Source organism: Hyperolius riggenbachi, chromosome 6 (genome assembly GCF_040937935.1).
Source record: "Hyperolius riggenbachi isolate aHypRig1 chromosome 6, aHypRig1.pri, whole genome shotgun sequence".
NCBI classification, from domain to species: domain Eukaryota; kingdom Metazoa; phylum Chordata; class Amphibia; order Anura; family Hyperoliidae; genus Hyperolius; species Hyperolius riggenbachi.
In genome coordinates, this window is record NC_090651.1 from 45,777,135 (window position 1) to 45,793,770 (window position 16,636).

Genomic DNA, 16,636 nt, shown 5'->3' on the forward strand with positions numbered 1-16,636 from the left:
TCCCAAAAATACCCAAATAAAATGTTTAATTAAAAAAAACAAAAAAAATTACAATAAAAAAACAACAACATGTAATTATTTACCTAAGGGTCTAAACTTTTTAAATATTAATGTAAAGATGAAATATTTCTATTTTTTTTTTAAATTATAAGCTTGTAAATAGTGATGGATGCAAAACGGAAAAAACGCACTTCTATTTCCAAACAAAATATTGTCGCTATACATTGTGATAGGGACATCATTTAAATAATGTGTAATAACCGGGACAAATGGGCAAATACAGTACGAGAGTTTTATTATGGAGGCATGTATTATTTAAAAACTATAATGGACGAAAGCTGACAAATAATGAATTTTTTCAGTTTTTTTTCTTATTCTTCGTGTTAAAATGCATTTACAGTAAAGTGGCTCTTAGCAAAATGTACCACCCAAAGAAAGCCTAATTGGTGGCGGAAAAAACAAGATATAGATCAGTTCATTGTGATAAGTAGTGATAAAGTTATAGGCGAATGAATGGGAGGTGAACATTGCTCGGATGCATAAAGTGAAAACGACTGAAGGCTGAACTGGTTAAAGTGACACGGCAGCAAAAAAAAAAAAGCAAAAAAAAGTATGATTTAATGAATTGTATGTGTAGAATGGATGATTATTAGAACAATAGTAGCAAAGAAAAGAGTCTCATATTTTTATTTTATGTTATATACTGTAGCTTTTTCTTTTAATAACATTGCATCATGTCATAGATGCCATTTACAAACCACACTCTGGGCTTGATTCACTAAGACAAATAGCATGCCTTATCAGAGTTAACATGCCTTATCAGAGTAGCATAGCGACCGCTACAAACTTATGCATGCTAATTTGGCAATGACAAGAGCTCCACTCGTCCTGCCCTGAGCCCCTGCGGGTCCAATCACTTTAAAGGACATTATCCCCGGACTTTGATTGGCCCAATAGGCTGCCTGTCACTTACCAGGAAACTATTGGGCCAATCAAAGTGCGGGGATAATGTCCTGTAAAGTGATTGGACCCGCAGGGGCTCAGGGCAGGACGATTGGAGCTCTTGTCATTGCCAAATTAGCATGCATAAGTTTGTAGCGGTCGCTATGCTACTCTGATAAGGCATGTTAACTCTGATAAGGCATGCTATTTGTCTTAGTGAATCAAGCCCGTTTAGTATTTTAAAATACAGTGGCTTGCAAAAGTATTCGGCCACCTTGAAGTTTTCCACATTTTGTCACATTACTGCCACAAACATGAATCAATTTTATTGGAATTCCACGTGAAAGACCAACACAAAGTGGTGTACACGTGAGAAGTGGAACAAAAATAATACATGATTCCCAACATTTTTTACAAATAAATAACTGCAAAGTGGGGTGTGCATAATTATTCAGCCCCCTTTGGTCTGAGTGCAGTCAGTTGCCCATAGACATTGCCTGATGAGTGCTAATGACTAAATAGAGTTCACCTGTGTGTAATCTAATGTCAGGACAAATACAGCTGCTCTGTGACGGCCTCAGAGGTTGTCTAAGAGAATATTGGGAGCAACAACACCATGAAGTCCAAAGAACACACCAGACAGGTCAGGGATAAAGTTATTGAGAAATTTACAGCAGGCTTAGGCTACAAAAAGATTTCCAAAGCCTTGAACATCCCACGGCGCACTGTTTAAGCGATCATTCAGAAATGGAAGGAGTATGGCACAACTGTAAACCTACCAAGACAAGGCCGTCCACCTAAACTCACAGGCCGAACATGGAGATCGCTGATCAGAAATGCAGTCAAGAGGCCCATGGTGACTCTGGACGAGCTGCAGAGATCTACAGCTCAGGTGGGGGAATCTGTCCATAGGACAACTATTAGTCGTGCACTGCACAAAGTTGGCCTTTATGGAAGAGTGGCAAGAAGAAAGTCATTGTAACAGAAAAGCATAAGAAGTCCCGTTTGCAGTTTGCCACAAGCCATGTGGGGGGGACACAGCAAACAAGTGTAAGAAGGTGCTCTGGTCCGATGAGACCAAAATTGAACTTTTTCGCCAAAATGCAAAACGCTATGTGTAGTGGAAAACTAACACTTCACATCACTCTGAACACACCATCCCCACTGTCAAATATGGTGGTGGCAGCATCATGCTCTGGGGGTGCTTCTCTTCAGCAGGGGCAGGGAAGCTGGTCAGAGTTGATGGGAAGATGGATGGAGCCAAATACAAGGCAATCTTGGAAGAAAACCACTTGGAGTCTGCAAAAGACTTGAGACTGGGGCGGAGGGTCACCTTACAGCAGGAAAACGACCCTAAACATAAAGCCAGGGCAACAATGGAATGGTTTAAAACAAAACATATCCAAGTATTAGAATGGCCCAGTCAAAGCCCAGATCTAAATCCAATCGAGAATCTGTGGCAAGATCTGAAAACTGCTGTTTACAAACGCTGTCCATCTAATCTGACTGAGCTGGAGCTGTTTTGCAAAGAAGAATGGGCAAGGATTTCAGTCTCTAGATGTGCAAAGCTGGTAGAGACATACCCTAAAAGACTGGCAGCTGTAATTGCAGCAAAAGGGGGTTCTACAAAGTATTGACTCAGGGGGCTGAATAATTACGCACACCCCACTTTGAAGTTATTTATTTGTAAAAAAATGTATGGAATCATGTATGATTTTCGTTCCACTTCTCACGTGTACACCACTTTGTATTGGTCTTTCACGTGGAATTCCAATAAAATTGATTTACGTTTGTGGCAGTAATGTGACAACATGTGCAAAAATTCAAGGGGGCCGAATACTTTTGCAAGCCACTGTATAAAACAGAGCAGAGCTAATGACCCTGTGAACTGCCCTGCAGTAAAACCTTATTGTAATGATCCGCTCAGCTGGGTGCACAGGCAGACAGCTGTTTGAACATTCCTCAAGTCTGTGGGCTGCAGGTCTCTGGAAGAGAGACCTGTCTTCACTTTGCAAGTTTCCGACCTGCTCTGCTGCTGAGGAATTTGCATACATTTGTCATGTAAATTATCTAACCGCCTCCTTTGAAGGCTTGCAGCATAAATACCATGTGATCCCACAATCCTTTGCTGGTCATGATGGTTTGTTAATACACTCCTGGAGTGTCAGCCTTGCTATTGTTTGCTAAAGATTATCTTAGAATAATTCCTGGGGACTGCACTAGGCAATCCTTCTAGTGCAGTCAGGTTGTATTATCTGTATTGCCTGTCTTGTCTTGTCCTTGCGATTGCACTGTCGCCAGCGGTTGGCGATGGTGAATCGTTTGGTCCAGTACCTGGATTGCACTTGCTCTAGCGGTAGTGGCAGTGGATCTCTCTAGTCTATATCTTGGAGTTTTACCGCAGCTGCGGTTGCTACTGGTTGCTCCTTCTGTCTGTCTTGCCGTGTGGATCGCACTCGCTCTGGCGGAAAGAGCAGTGGATCCTGCTAGGCCTATTCCTGTACTCGGAGTCGGATCACACTTGCTCTGGCGGAAAGAGCAGTGGATCCTGCTAACTCTGTTTCTGTACTTGGATCACACTTGCTCTGGTGAAAAAGAGCAGTGGATCCTGCTAGCTTTGTTTCTCTACTTGGTTCACACTCGCTCTGGTGGAAAGAGCAGTGGACCCTTCCTGTCTTATCCCTGAACCCGGATCGCACTCGCTCTGGCGGAAGAGCGGTGGATCTTATCTGACCTATTCCTGTTTTCCGTTCGTCTGTCTGTCTGGAGCAAACGCTTGCGGTTGTCTGAGGTAGGCAGCCAGCCGTTTAGCAAGCGTTCCTGTTATTTGTTCATTTGTGTTCATTCGGTAGTCAGGGTGACGTGCTTGTCTCTGTTGCGCTTAACGTGTGTAGACCGTGCCGTAAACTCACTTGTCGCTGTTGCGCCTAACGCGCGGTGACCGCGTTTATGTATTGCGTTTATTATTTTCATTGACGTTCTCATTGTGTAATATGCCGTGCCTTTCTCTCTGCTCCAGTGCTTAACCTTTACTCTGTCTTGTGTCACTATTGACAATCGCCACTCTTGCGATTGCGTTCCTGCTTTGTTTCTGCTGTTGTGTGTTTACCGTCGCTGGTTGGCGACTAGATTGTTGAACACACATACATTCTGTCCCTGTGCTCATTCTTATCGGCAATCGCATCTCTTGTGATTGCGTTCTCACTTGGTTTCCACTGTTGTGTGCTCGCCGTCGCTGGTTGGCGACTAGATTGGTGGACATACATACATTCCTTTTCTGTGCTTATTCAGTCTTGTGTCGCTGTTAGCAATCGCCATCTCTTGCGATTGCTTTCCCACCTGGTCTTCACGGTTGTGTGTTCATCGTCGCTCTGGCAACTAGATTGGTGGACACACATTCACCCTGTCTCTGTGCTCTCTCTCTTCAAGGGCTATCTTGTCCTGCATTGCTTCCCCTCGTGCAATTCCTATCTGGCATCTGTGGCTGTGCAGAGGATCTGTTCCTCTGCACTCCACAGCTCCATCTGCCGGCAGGAATTCCCCTCTACAGGTGCATAGCACCATTGCTGGGTTCTCTCAGATTATACGCTTGTGGAGGATTTCCGCAGTGTCAGCGCGCATCCTGTGCGCTGACCAAGGAAATAATTCCACAATCGTTACACTTATCTGAAGCTGTATCTTACTGTGTATTTGATGCATAAGTGCTTCAGAAAACAGCAATGTATGATCCAACCCAAGTTGGTTGGGAGAGTTGAGAGAAGCTCTTTTGCATAAATAACAAGTGAAGTTTGTCTTCCTGTACTGGAAACAACATGATACTTTTTTCTTGCCACTAATGTTTCTTAGATGTACTACACATACAAATCATTATCTCATAAGTTTATTTTCACTTCAGATTCTCTTTAAAGGAGTACTGTAGGGGGGTCGGGGGAGAAAGAGTTGAACTTACCCGGGGCTTCTAATGGTCCCCCGCAGACCTCCTGTGCCCGCACAGCCACTCCCCAATGCTCTGGTCTCCGCCTCCGGTTCACTTCTGAAATATAAACACTGCTACTGTACATAAAACCCACACATTTTATCTGCCTATTTGTCCTGGTTATCACAAGATTTTAATTATGTCCCTAGTACAAAGTACTAGTGTATTTTTTCTATGGTGTTTCTTCCCCCCCTCACTTATCTCGTGTGCACGCACACAGGAACGCACGTGCACACACGGGAGCGAGCACGTGCACGCTGGTTAAGCGTGCTTAAAGAGGAACTCCAGCCTAAACAAACATACTGTCATTAAGTTACATTAGTTATGTTAATTAAAATAGATAGGTAATGTAATCTCTTACCCACACTGTTTTGAAAGAACAGGCAAATGTTTGATTTCATGATGGCAGCCATTTTTTTGGTTGAAAGGAGGTGACAGGGAGCATGAGATACAGTTCCAACTGTCCTGTGTCCTGAGCACCTCTCCCAGTTGCTAGGCAACGTGAATAACAACATAGTAAATCCCATCATGCTCTGCACAGCATCAGGGAAAAAAAGATGCTTTGGTAAGAAAAACAAAGTTCTGATGCTCTGAAACTGTTAAAGAAACACCAAGCCTTTTTAGTTCTGCTGAGTAGATTTTTAGTCCGGAGGTTCACTTTAAATATCTGTATATGTACAATACCACTGATATTTTGCTATAAAAAGTAACCTTTTAAAGATTTTTTTTATTAATGCCAAGCTTAAAAAAACAAAATAAAATAAAACTAGTGGAAAAAGTACACAGCACATAAGTTGTACGTTTGAAGTCAGTTGTGTGGTGTGCAGCAGGGGAACGAGAGGTGTCTGGAATAGAAGGGGATGTGACCTTTCCTTCTTCAGCTCGAGCCACAGTGGAAACATCACAGAGGAATATCTTTCATCTTGATGGTTCATATTTTCATTGTGAGGTTTAGTGTCCCTTTAATGTCTCAGTCTGGTCCATAATTCAGCCGCTCTCCCCACAAATCACCGGCGCCGCATGTCAGGAGCGGCGCAAGATTATTAAAGTTCTGGGCAGCCGGTGATCTGAGACTGTCCTAGGACTGCTTTGTGACACGCATAGTTTATGGCGGCACCGAGCGCCGACGTGATTTGCTGGTGGAGTGACGTGATTTATCTCTCTTTCTCCAGGAGACGACCAAGTTTCATAAAACGTCCTTGCACAGTAATGTAAAAATTACCCTGGTTTACCTAGGAAAAAATGTGCATTTATCACACGAGGATCATGACTACCGAGACGAGATAAAGGTGTTCCAGCAACACTGCGGCGGGGAGAACCTCTGTGTGTATAAAGGAAGGCTTCTGGAAGGAGGTGAGGACCAACAAGTCATCCTGATGGGTCACTTCAGTCAATGAATTACCATTCGGCCAAGAAACATTGCCGCTGTGCTACAGTTGGACAGTCCACTTAGTTTTCAGAGCCATTCAGAGCCATAAAAATGACAGCTATTGTGGTTTAGCGGAAGGCCTAATGGGGATCCCCTCACATGACCATTAACCCTTCAGCAGCCAAATGAAGTAAAACTTTATTTGCAGGGCCAAATTTTTCCTGTCGGGGGGAAGTGTGCTTTCCCCAGCTTGGCAGGCTCGGCATGGTGTGTGACAACAGGGTAGAGTGGCGGCAGGGAGCTCTCATTCATACCTGTCTGGGTGGCTGGATAGGCTTCTTCTTTCTCCACTGCGGCGGCGACGCACTACCGACATGTCTTCTCAGTTCCGATCACATGATATGATGAGATCATGTCAGCTTTACAGCGCCACCCGGTGGTGGAAGAGGGGTGATGGAAGAGTCTCTTCCATCACCCCTCTTCCACCACCGGGTGGTGCTGTAATGCTGACATGGTCTCCTTGGATCTCAATCACATGTCATATCATGTGACTGGATGTGATCGGGTCCAGAAGACCTGCCAGGAGTTCAGAGTAGCCGGAGGAGGAAGAGAAGAAGCCACCCGGAACAGATAAATATCACTGGTGGTGAGAAGCAATTGGGGCAAGGCACAGATCAGGTCTAGAGTTTGGCATTAGGAACAGGGTTAAGAAGGGGAAGGGAATTGACATTAATGTTAGGCACAGGACAGGAGGGAAATTTAGTCTTGGTGCGCAGGGTGAGAAAGAGGTTAGGATGGAAGACAGGTGGGACGGCAAGGTTACAAGTGGACACGGGGGAGGTAGAGGGAAGTCCAGCATAAGCCAGAAAGTGTGTATTTGTGTGTGTGTGTGTGTGTGTGTGTGTGTGTGTGTGTGGGGGGGGGGGTGGACATTAGGTGTAAGGTGGGATAGGTAATATGGTTAAGCACATGGTGGAGGTGGGGGTGATCCAGAGATGGATTAAGATGTAATGGGGCCCTAGGCAAGGTAGTAAATTTGGGACCCCCTTGTGGTCCTTTTGGTACGGTGAGTGGAGAGAGGTCAGAGAAGATGACTGGTGGGCCCCTTGACACATTCACCTGCCTAGAATGCCTCTTTGACTTTTTTTTACTCTCTTTCGCCTCTTTGACTTTTTTTACTCTCTTTCGCCTCTTTGGCTTTTTTAGTCTCTTTTGGCCTCGGTTAGTTGCAGCAGGAAGAAATTTTCATTCATTTGTTAATCAGTGATAATTGATACATGTATAGTATTGCTTAGATTTTAGCAGCACCTCTTTGACTTTTTTACTCTCTTTTGCCCGCTACTTAAAGAGAATCTGTATTGTTAAAATCGCACAAAAGTAAACATACCAGTGCGTTAGGGGACGTCTCCTATTACCCTCTGTCACAATTTCGCCGCTCCCCGACGCATTAAAAGTGGTTAAAAACAGTTTTAAAAAGTTTGTTTATAAACAAACAAAATGGCCACCAAAACAGGAAGTAGGTTGATGTACAGTATGTCCACACATAGAAAATACATTCATACACAAGCAGGCTGTATACACCCTTCCTTTTGAATCTCAAGAGATCATTGTGTGTTTCTTTCCCCCTGCAGTTCTCATGCACTGAAATTTCAGGCTGCTCTTTTCTTCCTGCAAACAGCTTTGCCCTTGTCTGAATTTCCTCAGTATGTGAAAGCCCAGCCAGCTCAGAGGACGATTTATCCAGCTTGTAAAAGATAAGAGAGAAGAGAGAAGCTGCCCTAATCTAAATAATACACAGGCAGTGTGCATACAGGGGCCTGGAAGGGGGAGTTCATAGCAGAACCACAACACTGAAGAACTTGGCAGCCTTCCAGACACAGGCCGACAAGTCTGACAGGGGAAAGATACATTGATTTATTACAGAGACTGTGATAGCAGAAAGTGCTGCAGTAAGCAAGAACACATTAGAATAGCTTTTGGAACTTGTAGGATGATAAAAAACAGGATGCAATTTTTATTACGGAGTCTCTTTAAGTGTGTGTGTGTGTGTGTGTGTGTGTGGGGGGGGGGGGGGGGGGGGGTGTGTATGTGTGTGGACCATGAATTTTACATATGTCTATTCATTATACGTATAATATATTATTTTTGCTAATAAAGTATCCAGACCTCAAACGGGTATTATCCTACAAATCCAGTGCACCTTCTTTTTATTTCTACACCTGCCTAGATTGACCGGTGGATGATCCTGCTCTTAGGTGATCAGATTCAGCATTAGACACAGTACAGAGGGAGAGGAGAGAGGTGAGCGCAGACTGTATGTTTCCTGCTAGGCACAGAGTTAAGGGAAGTTTACCAAGAGGCACAGTGAAGGGAAACTTAGTTAAATGTTGATGAAAGCAACTTTATTTCTTCAAATGCATTTTTGTGTATAGTTTGAAACATTAACATGCCCTGACAATATTCCATATGGTTTCAGAGTGCTTTAATCTGGTGTCTAGGAGACACCGTGGCTTTCCGTTCAGCCTCACGTTTTATATTAATGGGATCCAGGTGGACCGATTAAGCTCATGCTGTGAATTCAAACACCGCAAAGGAGCGCGCCTCGGCGGAAAAAATGGATATTTCGGATTCATCAACACAGAAGGAGCCACTCCTTGTTACAGGTATTGCAAAACACAATGGTAAGGTCTCAACATAAAGAGTGTTAAATGTAAACTTTCCACAAACTGGTGAATGTAATAGTGCTGGGATGGCTGATTCTCCTCTTATTGAATTGTACTTGAGACCTTCTAAAAAATGTCCAGCTCATAGTCCCTAATGAGACTGGCCAGTGGGCTGCTAGCAAACATACTCTTTTTTTTCTCTATCTATCTCTTTTTTTCTAACAGTGTAAAAAGCCTTCGGCTTTTTTCATGTATTCATGACAGCACCTTTGATATTTGAGTCTATATTATCAGTAAAGGGCTGAGGTATTAAAGGGGCATGAAAACAAAATTAATACAAGTTAAAAACACAAAAAAAATAATAATGCCACAGTGAATGCATATACATTTCACACATGTGATTAATTACTGTATTTTTTGGAGTGGGGAAAAAAGTCACTGTGTCTTATAAGCCAAATGCAGGGAGTTCCAGACTTGTGAACACCTGCCAATACAAACCTCCAATGTCGGGGTCTCCCTGTACTGTGCCCATGCAGAGGAGGACACAGGGGGACAAACAGGTGGCACAGGGGGGCACAAAGGGGCATAGAGGAGCACACAAGGGGGATAGAGGACACAAGGAGGTCAGAGGCGGACACAGGAGGACACAAAGGGGCATAGAGGAGGACACAAAGGGGATAGAGGACACAAGGAGGTGAGAGACGGACACAGGAGGACACAAAGGGGCATAGAGGAGGACACAAAGGGGACACAGGATAACACAAGGGGGACAAACGGATGATACAGGGGGACACAAAGGGGCATATAGGAGGACACGAGGAGGACAGAGGCAGACACATGGAGGACACAGGGAGACACAAGAGGTACGCGGGGGCATGAGGTACAAAAGAGGGCATAATCCACAAGATGCCCCTTCCCCATGGATGCACCAGGTTTAGTATATATATTCTTCCCCTGGTTTTTGTCCTCTAAACCTGGGTGTGTCTTATGGTCAGGAACGTCTTATAGTCCGAAAAATACAGTAATAGTTATAATGCTATAAATTATTTTTTAATAACCTACAATAAGCTCCTTATTACCGATGTGTTGGCCAGTTCCTAATGGACTTTTAGAAGGTTATATTTTCTCACAGGGGTGGATGAGTAAAGCCATTAGCTCTACTTTATATTTAGTATTTATATAGCAGTGCACTGTGTGAATGCTTTACAGAATATATATTTGTTGTCACTAACTGTCTCTCTACGGGGTTCACAAGCCAATCCCAACCATATTCCATTATATCTGTATGGGGTTTTGGGATGTGGGAGGACACTTGAGTGCCTGGAGGAAACCCACACAGACACGGGGAGAACATTCTGTACAGAGAGTGCCCTGACTAGGATTCAGACAAGGGATGCAGATCTCCCTGTGAGTCTGTGGAAGCAATGCTAGTACGTTCCAATGATTTCCAACGTACACTTCCTGTACTTGGCCAAGCTGAACACACATATGCTTTCCCGGCCTGGCTGCACACTGTTGGACAAGACAATGATGAACAATTGTATCAGTCATAGGCGGCTGATAACCCGCCAGGCCGCCACTCTTGTTCTCTGTGGAGCTATTCTATCTTTACTGCTCTGCACCAAAACAATGCCTTTCATGTATTTATAAAATGACCAAGCCAAACCAACAGGTGGCGCTCAAAACAAGCAGAACATTTTTTTTTTCTGATTTTCAATATTTTCCTGATTAAAATATATTTAGTTACCTTAATTCGTTTTTCAAAAAAGAAATTGCTATACATGCCTTTTAACCACTTGGGTACCAGCAGTATCTGGACAGTTAAAGTGGTCTGAAGCTCAGCATTTCTTCATTGCTCTAAAAGACTATTTACAGCCTTAACCTCCTTAGCGGTATCCCCGACACTGTGTTGGACATACCACTCTGTGGCCCCAGGAGTCCCCCATAATAAATTTTTTGGCCCAAATGACTGTAAATCATTTAGCTAGCACTAGGCTAGCTAGTACAAGTGTTGAGCACCTGTCGCTCCCCTGCGATCCCCCCCGATCCCCCTGTTTATGCATTACCCCCCTGGATCCAGCGATCGCGCAGCCTCCCTGCACAGCTCCGGTCTCTCTATGGGAGGATCGAGTTTGCGCATGACGTCATGATGTCATGTGCGATCCTCCCCACAGTGAAGACCGGAGCTGTCTGGGGAGGCTGCACCGATCGCTGGATCCAGGCTGGGTAATGTATAAACGGGGGAGCGGTGGGGATCGGGGGGTGCCGGGCATTTATACTAGCTAGCCTAGTGCTAGCTACAGGGTTTTCGGCCGTGGGATCTCTGAGGGGACTGGTGGGCAAAAAATGGTAAAACCTCCTGAGCGGCGTAACGCTCAGGAGGTTAAACCCACTATCACAAAATAAATTTGTAGCAGAACAGCATTCAGTTAAACACAGCACTTTGCTCTGCAGGGTAAAGCTCCTTCAGCTTGTGATCTGCATCCGAAGAGGTGACAACATTATCTTTTGTTTACATTCCTCTGTTGCTACAATTAAGGCGCGCCTGATCTCTTTAAACGACGGGTGGTCAGACCCGCCCGCGGGACGGCCGTTCTGCCGACAGTTTCCCCATGTGTACAGTGTGTCGGCAGGCTGATAAGGCTGGTTTTGACCGATCCGCCGAGGGGTTCAATCAAAACCAGCCTTATCAGCCTGCCGGCAGACTGTACACATGGGGAAACTGTCGGCAGAACGTCCACCCCGCGGGCGGGTTTGACGACCCGTCGTTTAAAGAGATGAGGCATGCGTACGCGCCTTTAGTTTCAGCCAGCCACGGAACCAAAACGGAACTGTACTGAGCTGACAAGCAGATGCACTAGATCACTAGATAGCTGCTGTATTTATATAGTAAAATACAGTATATGAATAAAATGAAATGGCATCTTTTAGGGCAGATATACTGTAATTCAGGATCTTGTAATTTGTAAACAAGCAATATTACTTGTGCACAAAAGCAAATATGATAACTGAATGGGTAATACAAATTAGGAAAACACATTTTCATTGAATGTTATGTCAGAGTTTTATTCCACTTTAAGGAACAGAAACCGCTGGTACAAAACGGGGCTCACGGACGCGTTGCTCTCGTTGTTCACGCTACTCTCCTGTCGCTGTAGCCCACTCACTCTGCCGTTACTGTGACAGCAGAGCTCCGTGAGCCGGTCAGGAGCCAATGTCATTGATTGACTCACAGTGATGACAGGGTCAGGAGCCAAGAAATCATCTCCTGACCAGAATCATGGAGCTCTGCTGTTATACTGACAATAGGGCGAGTGAGCTACAGCGGCAGGAGAGCGGCCCGATCGGCGATAATGGTGGGAGTGTACAGCGGGCTAATTGAAATCTACGTCCTGGCAGGGATAACAGGTCCCAAACAGAGTGTAGATTAGACTGTCTGGAAGTGGTTAAAGGGGCACTATGGTGAAAAAATTTTAAATTTTAAATATGTGCAAACATATACAAATAAAAAAATTCATTTTTTCCAGAGTAAAATGAACCATAAATTACTTTTCTCCTTATGTTGCTGTCACTTACAGTAGGTAGTAGAAATCTGGGATTTATTTATTTTCAAAAGCACTTAGTGAATGGCAGTTGCTCTGTCCAACTGCCAAAAAACTGTGTAGCGAGCAGGGAAGCTGGCCAGTATCATTGTTTAAATCCTTTTTAGGGAATATCTTTATAAAGAATAAAAGCCTTGCTGAGAATCCACTATGAAGAGATGGACTAGTCCAAAACCTGTCATTTCTACTACCTACTGTATGTGACAGCAACATAGGAGAAAAGTACTTTATGGCTCATTTTACTCTGGAAAAAACTTACTTCTTATTTGTTTATATTTGCATATATTTGAAATTTTACAATTTTTGGCCATAGTGTCCCTTTAAAAATGGTGCCTAAAAGTCTACTGTGGTATCATTTTCTGGCTAATTAAGCAAACTGGTAATACAAAGGCAGTACATTAGGCTATTAGTCTTCTTTGTCAGAAAGAATATTTAGCTCACAAAGAAGCCCAAAGTATTTAAAGATAGGATTTAAGTTGTAGAAGGTAACATTTGCACCCTCTGATTGCTGAACTTATTGGATGATTAGACCTGTGTCTGGGATAAACTTTTTTAGCAATTGCAAACTCTAGTTTCCTGGTGAAGTGATGCTTGTACTTATTGCCATGAACTGTTTTATTGTAGATGTATCATTGCACTGGGCCTGGATAACAAGCCATCTCCCCCACCCCCGAGGAGCAAAGGTCAGAAGGGGGAGGAGGAAGTGAAGGAAGAAGAGGAGGAGGAGGAGGATCACAACATATCAGAGGCTGGGAATGATATAAAGGAAACAAGATACTATGACGAAGTTGATAATAAATTGGGACGAACAAGCTCAGTCTATGAAGAGGATGACACCAAAGAAGATAAATCTATCATGGACTGTGAGGAGGAAGCAGACAACAAGGAAAGCAAGTCAGACGCATACGAAGCAGATGATGAAACCAAGGATGGTAAATGTGGAATTTAAAAGGGGTTGTTTATTTAAAAAAAAATTATAATAATAATGCTACCGTGCGTGTTTGTAGCATGATGTTGATGTCACCTGACCCATCAGGCTACAAATTCTTCCTAAAAACTAAAAGTTATAAAGTGCACTTCCTCGGAAGCAACAGTCCTGCCCTAAATAACTGGAATAATTAAATGTCCATAATCCAACCCAAGCCAGCTTTTGCTGCTTGCTGCTGGTGGGAATCCACCCTTCAGTATTCCACTGTTCCTCCTGATCCCAATTGTACCTCAAAAACAGAATATAATAGTGCAGGCTGTCATCTACCAAACAAGCAATGGCAATGGCTATGGACATAACATTGTGTCTGCTATTGCTCCACCTCACTCCAAGTGCGTCCACCACTGTCAGGAATCACGCTCACCTGATATGTAGTCACCAGGACTGTTATTAGCAGCTATAGCACCAAAACTTCCAAACTCACTAGGCATCAAACGCTGGCTCTTAAGAACTTCCTACAAACTAAAAATGCTTCCATTGTTTAAAACCTTAATAGCTTTATAATTGACTAGGAGACCTAAGCCTGTTAATATACGGGCCCTAGACCTCTCTCACAACTCTCCCCTTCCGCCCCTGTGACCGCCGCTGCATGTCAGCGCATGCACACGCCCGCCCCCTGACCCCGTCATCCACCTGTCCCAACGGCCACCAGCATGCCACAAATGCGCATTAGCACAAAAGCATGGACACAGGGACAGGAGGGGACGCAGAGAGACAGAGGTTTTATATTATAGAATAACCCCTGATGAGTCGGATGGCGAAACATATTGGTGTGGCTTGCGGGCAGGAAGTGACCAGTGCTTGATTTTGGAGAAGATATCCGTGTTTTACCTAATGTTTTGTGAGTAGCACTACTTTTAATTGGAATAAAGCTGTTACGGTTTTACACAATGTAAGCCGTTTTAGCTTGTAGGAAGTTCTCAAGACCCAGCCTTTGATGTCTACAGAGTTTGGGTGTTTTGGGAGAAGAACAGAAAAGCCACAATGCATTGCAGGAGTCGGGAAAATATTACATTGCTCTGCTGTGCTTCTCTGCTATGGCTTTAATTCACTTAGCTTTATCAAACACTTTATCAAACGTTTTTTAATTTACCTCATGGTTAAAATCTAATTTTGAATTCACTGAGGTCAGGGGCAAACCCAGGATTTTCAAGGGGGAGGGGGGGATTCCTGAAAGGTCTCCCTCAGCCACACACAATATAGTATAATAATATGGTAGGACATCATGCTGGGTACACGTAATGCAATTTCCCATCCAACTGACATCTGGATCGATCAGGAACAGTTTGTATACAGATAATAATGAGGACAGCCGTCATTGGTAATGAAGAGGAAAGTGAAGTATTCACACAGCAGGGCACAGGGCTGAGCTCATACCTGGCTCTGTTATATTCCTCAGAGCTGTTTCATGCTCTGTACACACACTGCTGCTCCATGCTCTGTATACACGCTGCTGCTCCATGCTCTGTACACACGCTGCTGCTCCATGCTCTGTACACACGCTGCTGCTACCTGCTCTGTACACACTCTGCTGCTCCATGCTCTGTACACACACTGCTGCTCCATGCTCTGTACACACACTGCTGCTCCATGCTCTGTACACACACTGCTGCTTCATGCTCTGTACACACACTGCTGCTCCATGCTCTGTACACACACTGTTGCTCCATGCTCTGTACACACACTGCTGCTCCATGCTCTGTACACACACTGCTGCTCCATGCTCTGTACACACACTGCTGCTTCATGCTCTGTACACACGCTGCTGCTACCTGCTCTGTACACACGCTGCTGCTCCATGCTCTGTACACATGCTGCTGCTACCTGCTCTGTACACACTCTGCTGCTTCATGCTCTGTACACACACTGCTGCTCCATGCTCTGTACACACACTGCTGCTCCATGCTCTGTACACACGCTGCTGCTCCATGCTCTGTACACACGCTGCTGCTACCTGCTCTGTACACACTCTGCTGCTCCATGCTCTGTACACACACTGCTGCTCCATGCTCTGTACACACGCTGCTGCTCCATCCAAAGTCAACGGTAGCAGGGAAAGACGGGGCAGTACTGTGAGCTGCAGGATACCTGCAGATATTCTGGTGTCTTAACTGGTGCCTGTCCTCAGACACTGCACAGGCCCTGGTCTGAGGGGGGATTTTGGGCAGTTGTAATCCCCCCTCCCTGCGTTTGCCTATGAAGGTGTTATAGATTTATTGAACGTTGATAAAACATTCAATAAATCTATAACACCTTAGTGAATTCAAAATTAGATTTTACCCCATGAGGTAAATTATCATACTTTTGATAAAGTGTGTGATAAAGCTTAGTGAATTGAGGCCAATGTGGGGAGATGGTTTTGGGAGGATGATGTATGTGTTTTTGTGTTTTACCAGTCACATGGGTAGTTGAAAGGTTTAGATTGAACACCATGCTAATTTTGTTGGGGGGGGGGGGGGGGGGTGTCTCGTAGGTTATTGCTGCACCCCGGCTCAAACTGACAATGTTTCAGTCAAGAACACAGTCGTCGGTCCTATGGATGGCAGTGTGCTGTTGTTCTTTTACTGCTTACAATGATGAACATTTGAAGCTCTGCAGGGCCACATAAAATGGCAAGGAGGGCCACATTCAGCCCACAGGCTTTGAGTTCGATACCTGTGGCCGATACAGATGCTGAGGGCAGTGGAACTGGGAAAAGAGGATCTAACATATGCCCATAGAGTGGCAGCATTAGATGGGCTTGATTATGCCACCAGATTACAAATAGGTCCTTTGGTGACCACTCTGTCGTGCTTATCAAGTAGAAGGAGCTGGTAACCCCTTTTTGACTGTATTCATGGCACCCTGGGTGGTAACACATGTAGGGATGGTCGGAAATGCTAATTTCCGATTCTACAGTAAATCCGCATTCCGCCATTGCCAACAGGGCCGGCGCTACCATTAAGGCAAAGGAGGCAGCTGCCCCAGGGCCCCAGAGCTTGTAGGGGCCCCCAGTGGCTACAAGAGAAAAAAAAAATTCAAAATCGGCCTTATAGTTTTTGAGAAAATCGATTTTAAAGTTTCAAAGGAAAAAAAAACACATTTAAAAACCTGCCG

General features: G+C 44.4%; 1 protein-coding gene across 3 annotated transcripts in view; it reads left to right on the plus strand.

The window, feature by feature from the left end:
- ERICH3 (glutamate rich 3) overlaps nt 1–16,636 on the plus strand; it is a 154,263-nt gene that overhangs the window by 93,334 nt on the left and 44,293 nt on the right. For all 3 annotated transcript variants that reach the window (XM_068239213.1, XM_068239214.1, XM_068239215.1), the window contains exons 8-10: nt 6,091–6,271; nt 8,764–8,950; nt 13,177–13,484. In XM_068239213.1, coding sequence (XP_068095314.1) covers nt 6,091–6,271; nt 8,764–8,950; nt 13,177–13,484 — 676 coding nt within the window. The remainder of the gene's footprint in view (nt 1–6,090; nt 6,272–8,763; nt 8,951–13,176; nt 13,485–16,636) is intronic.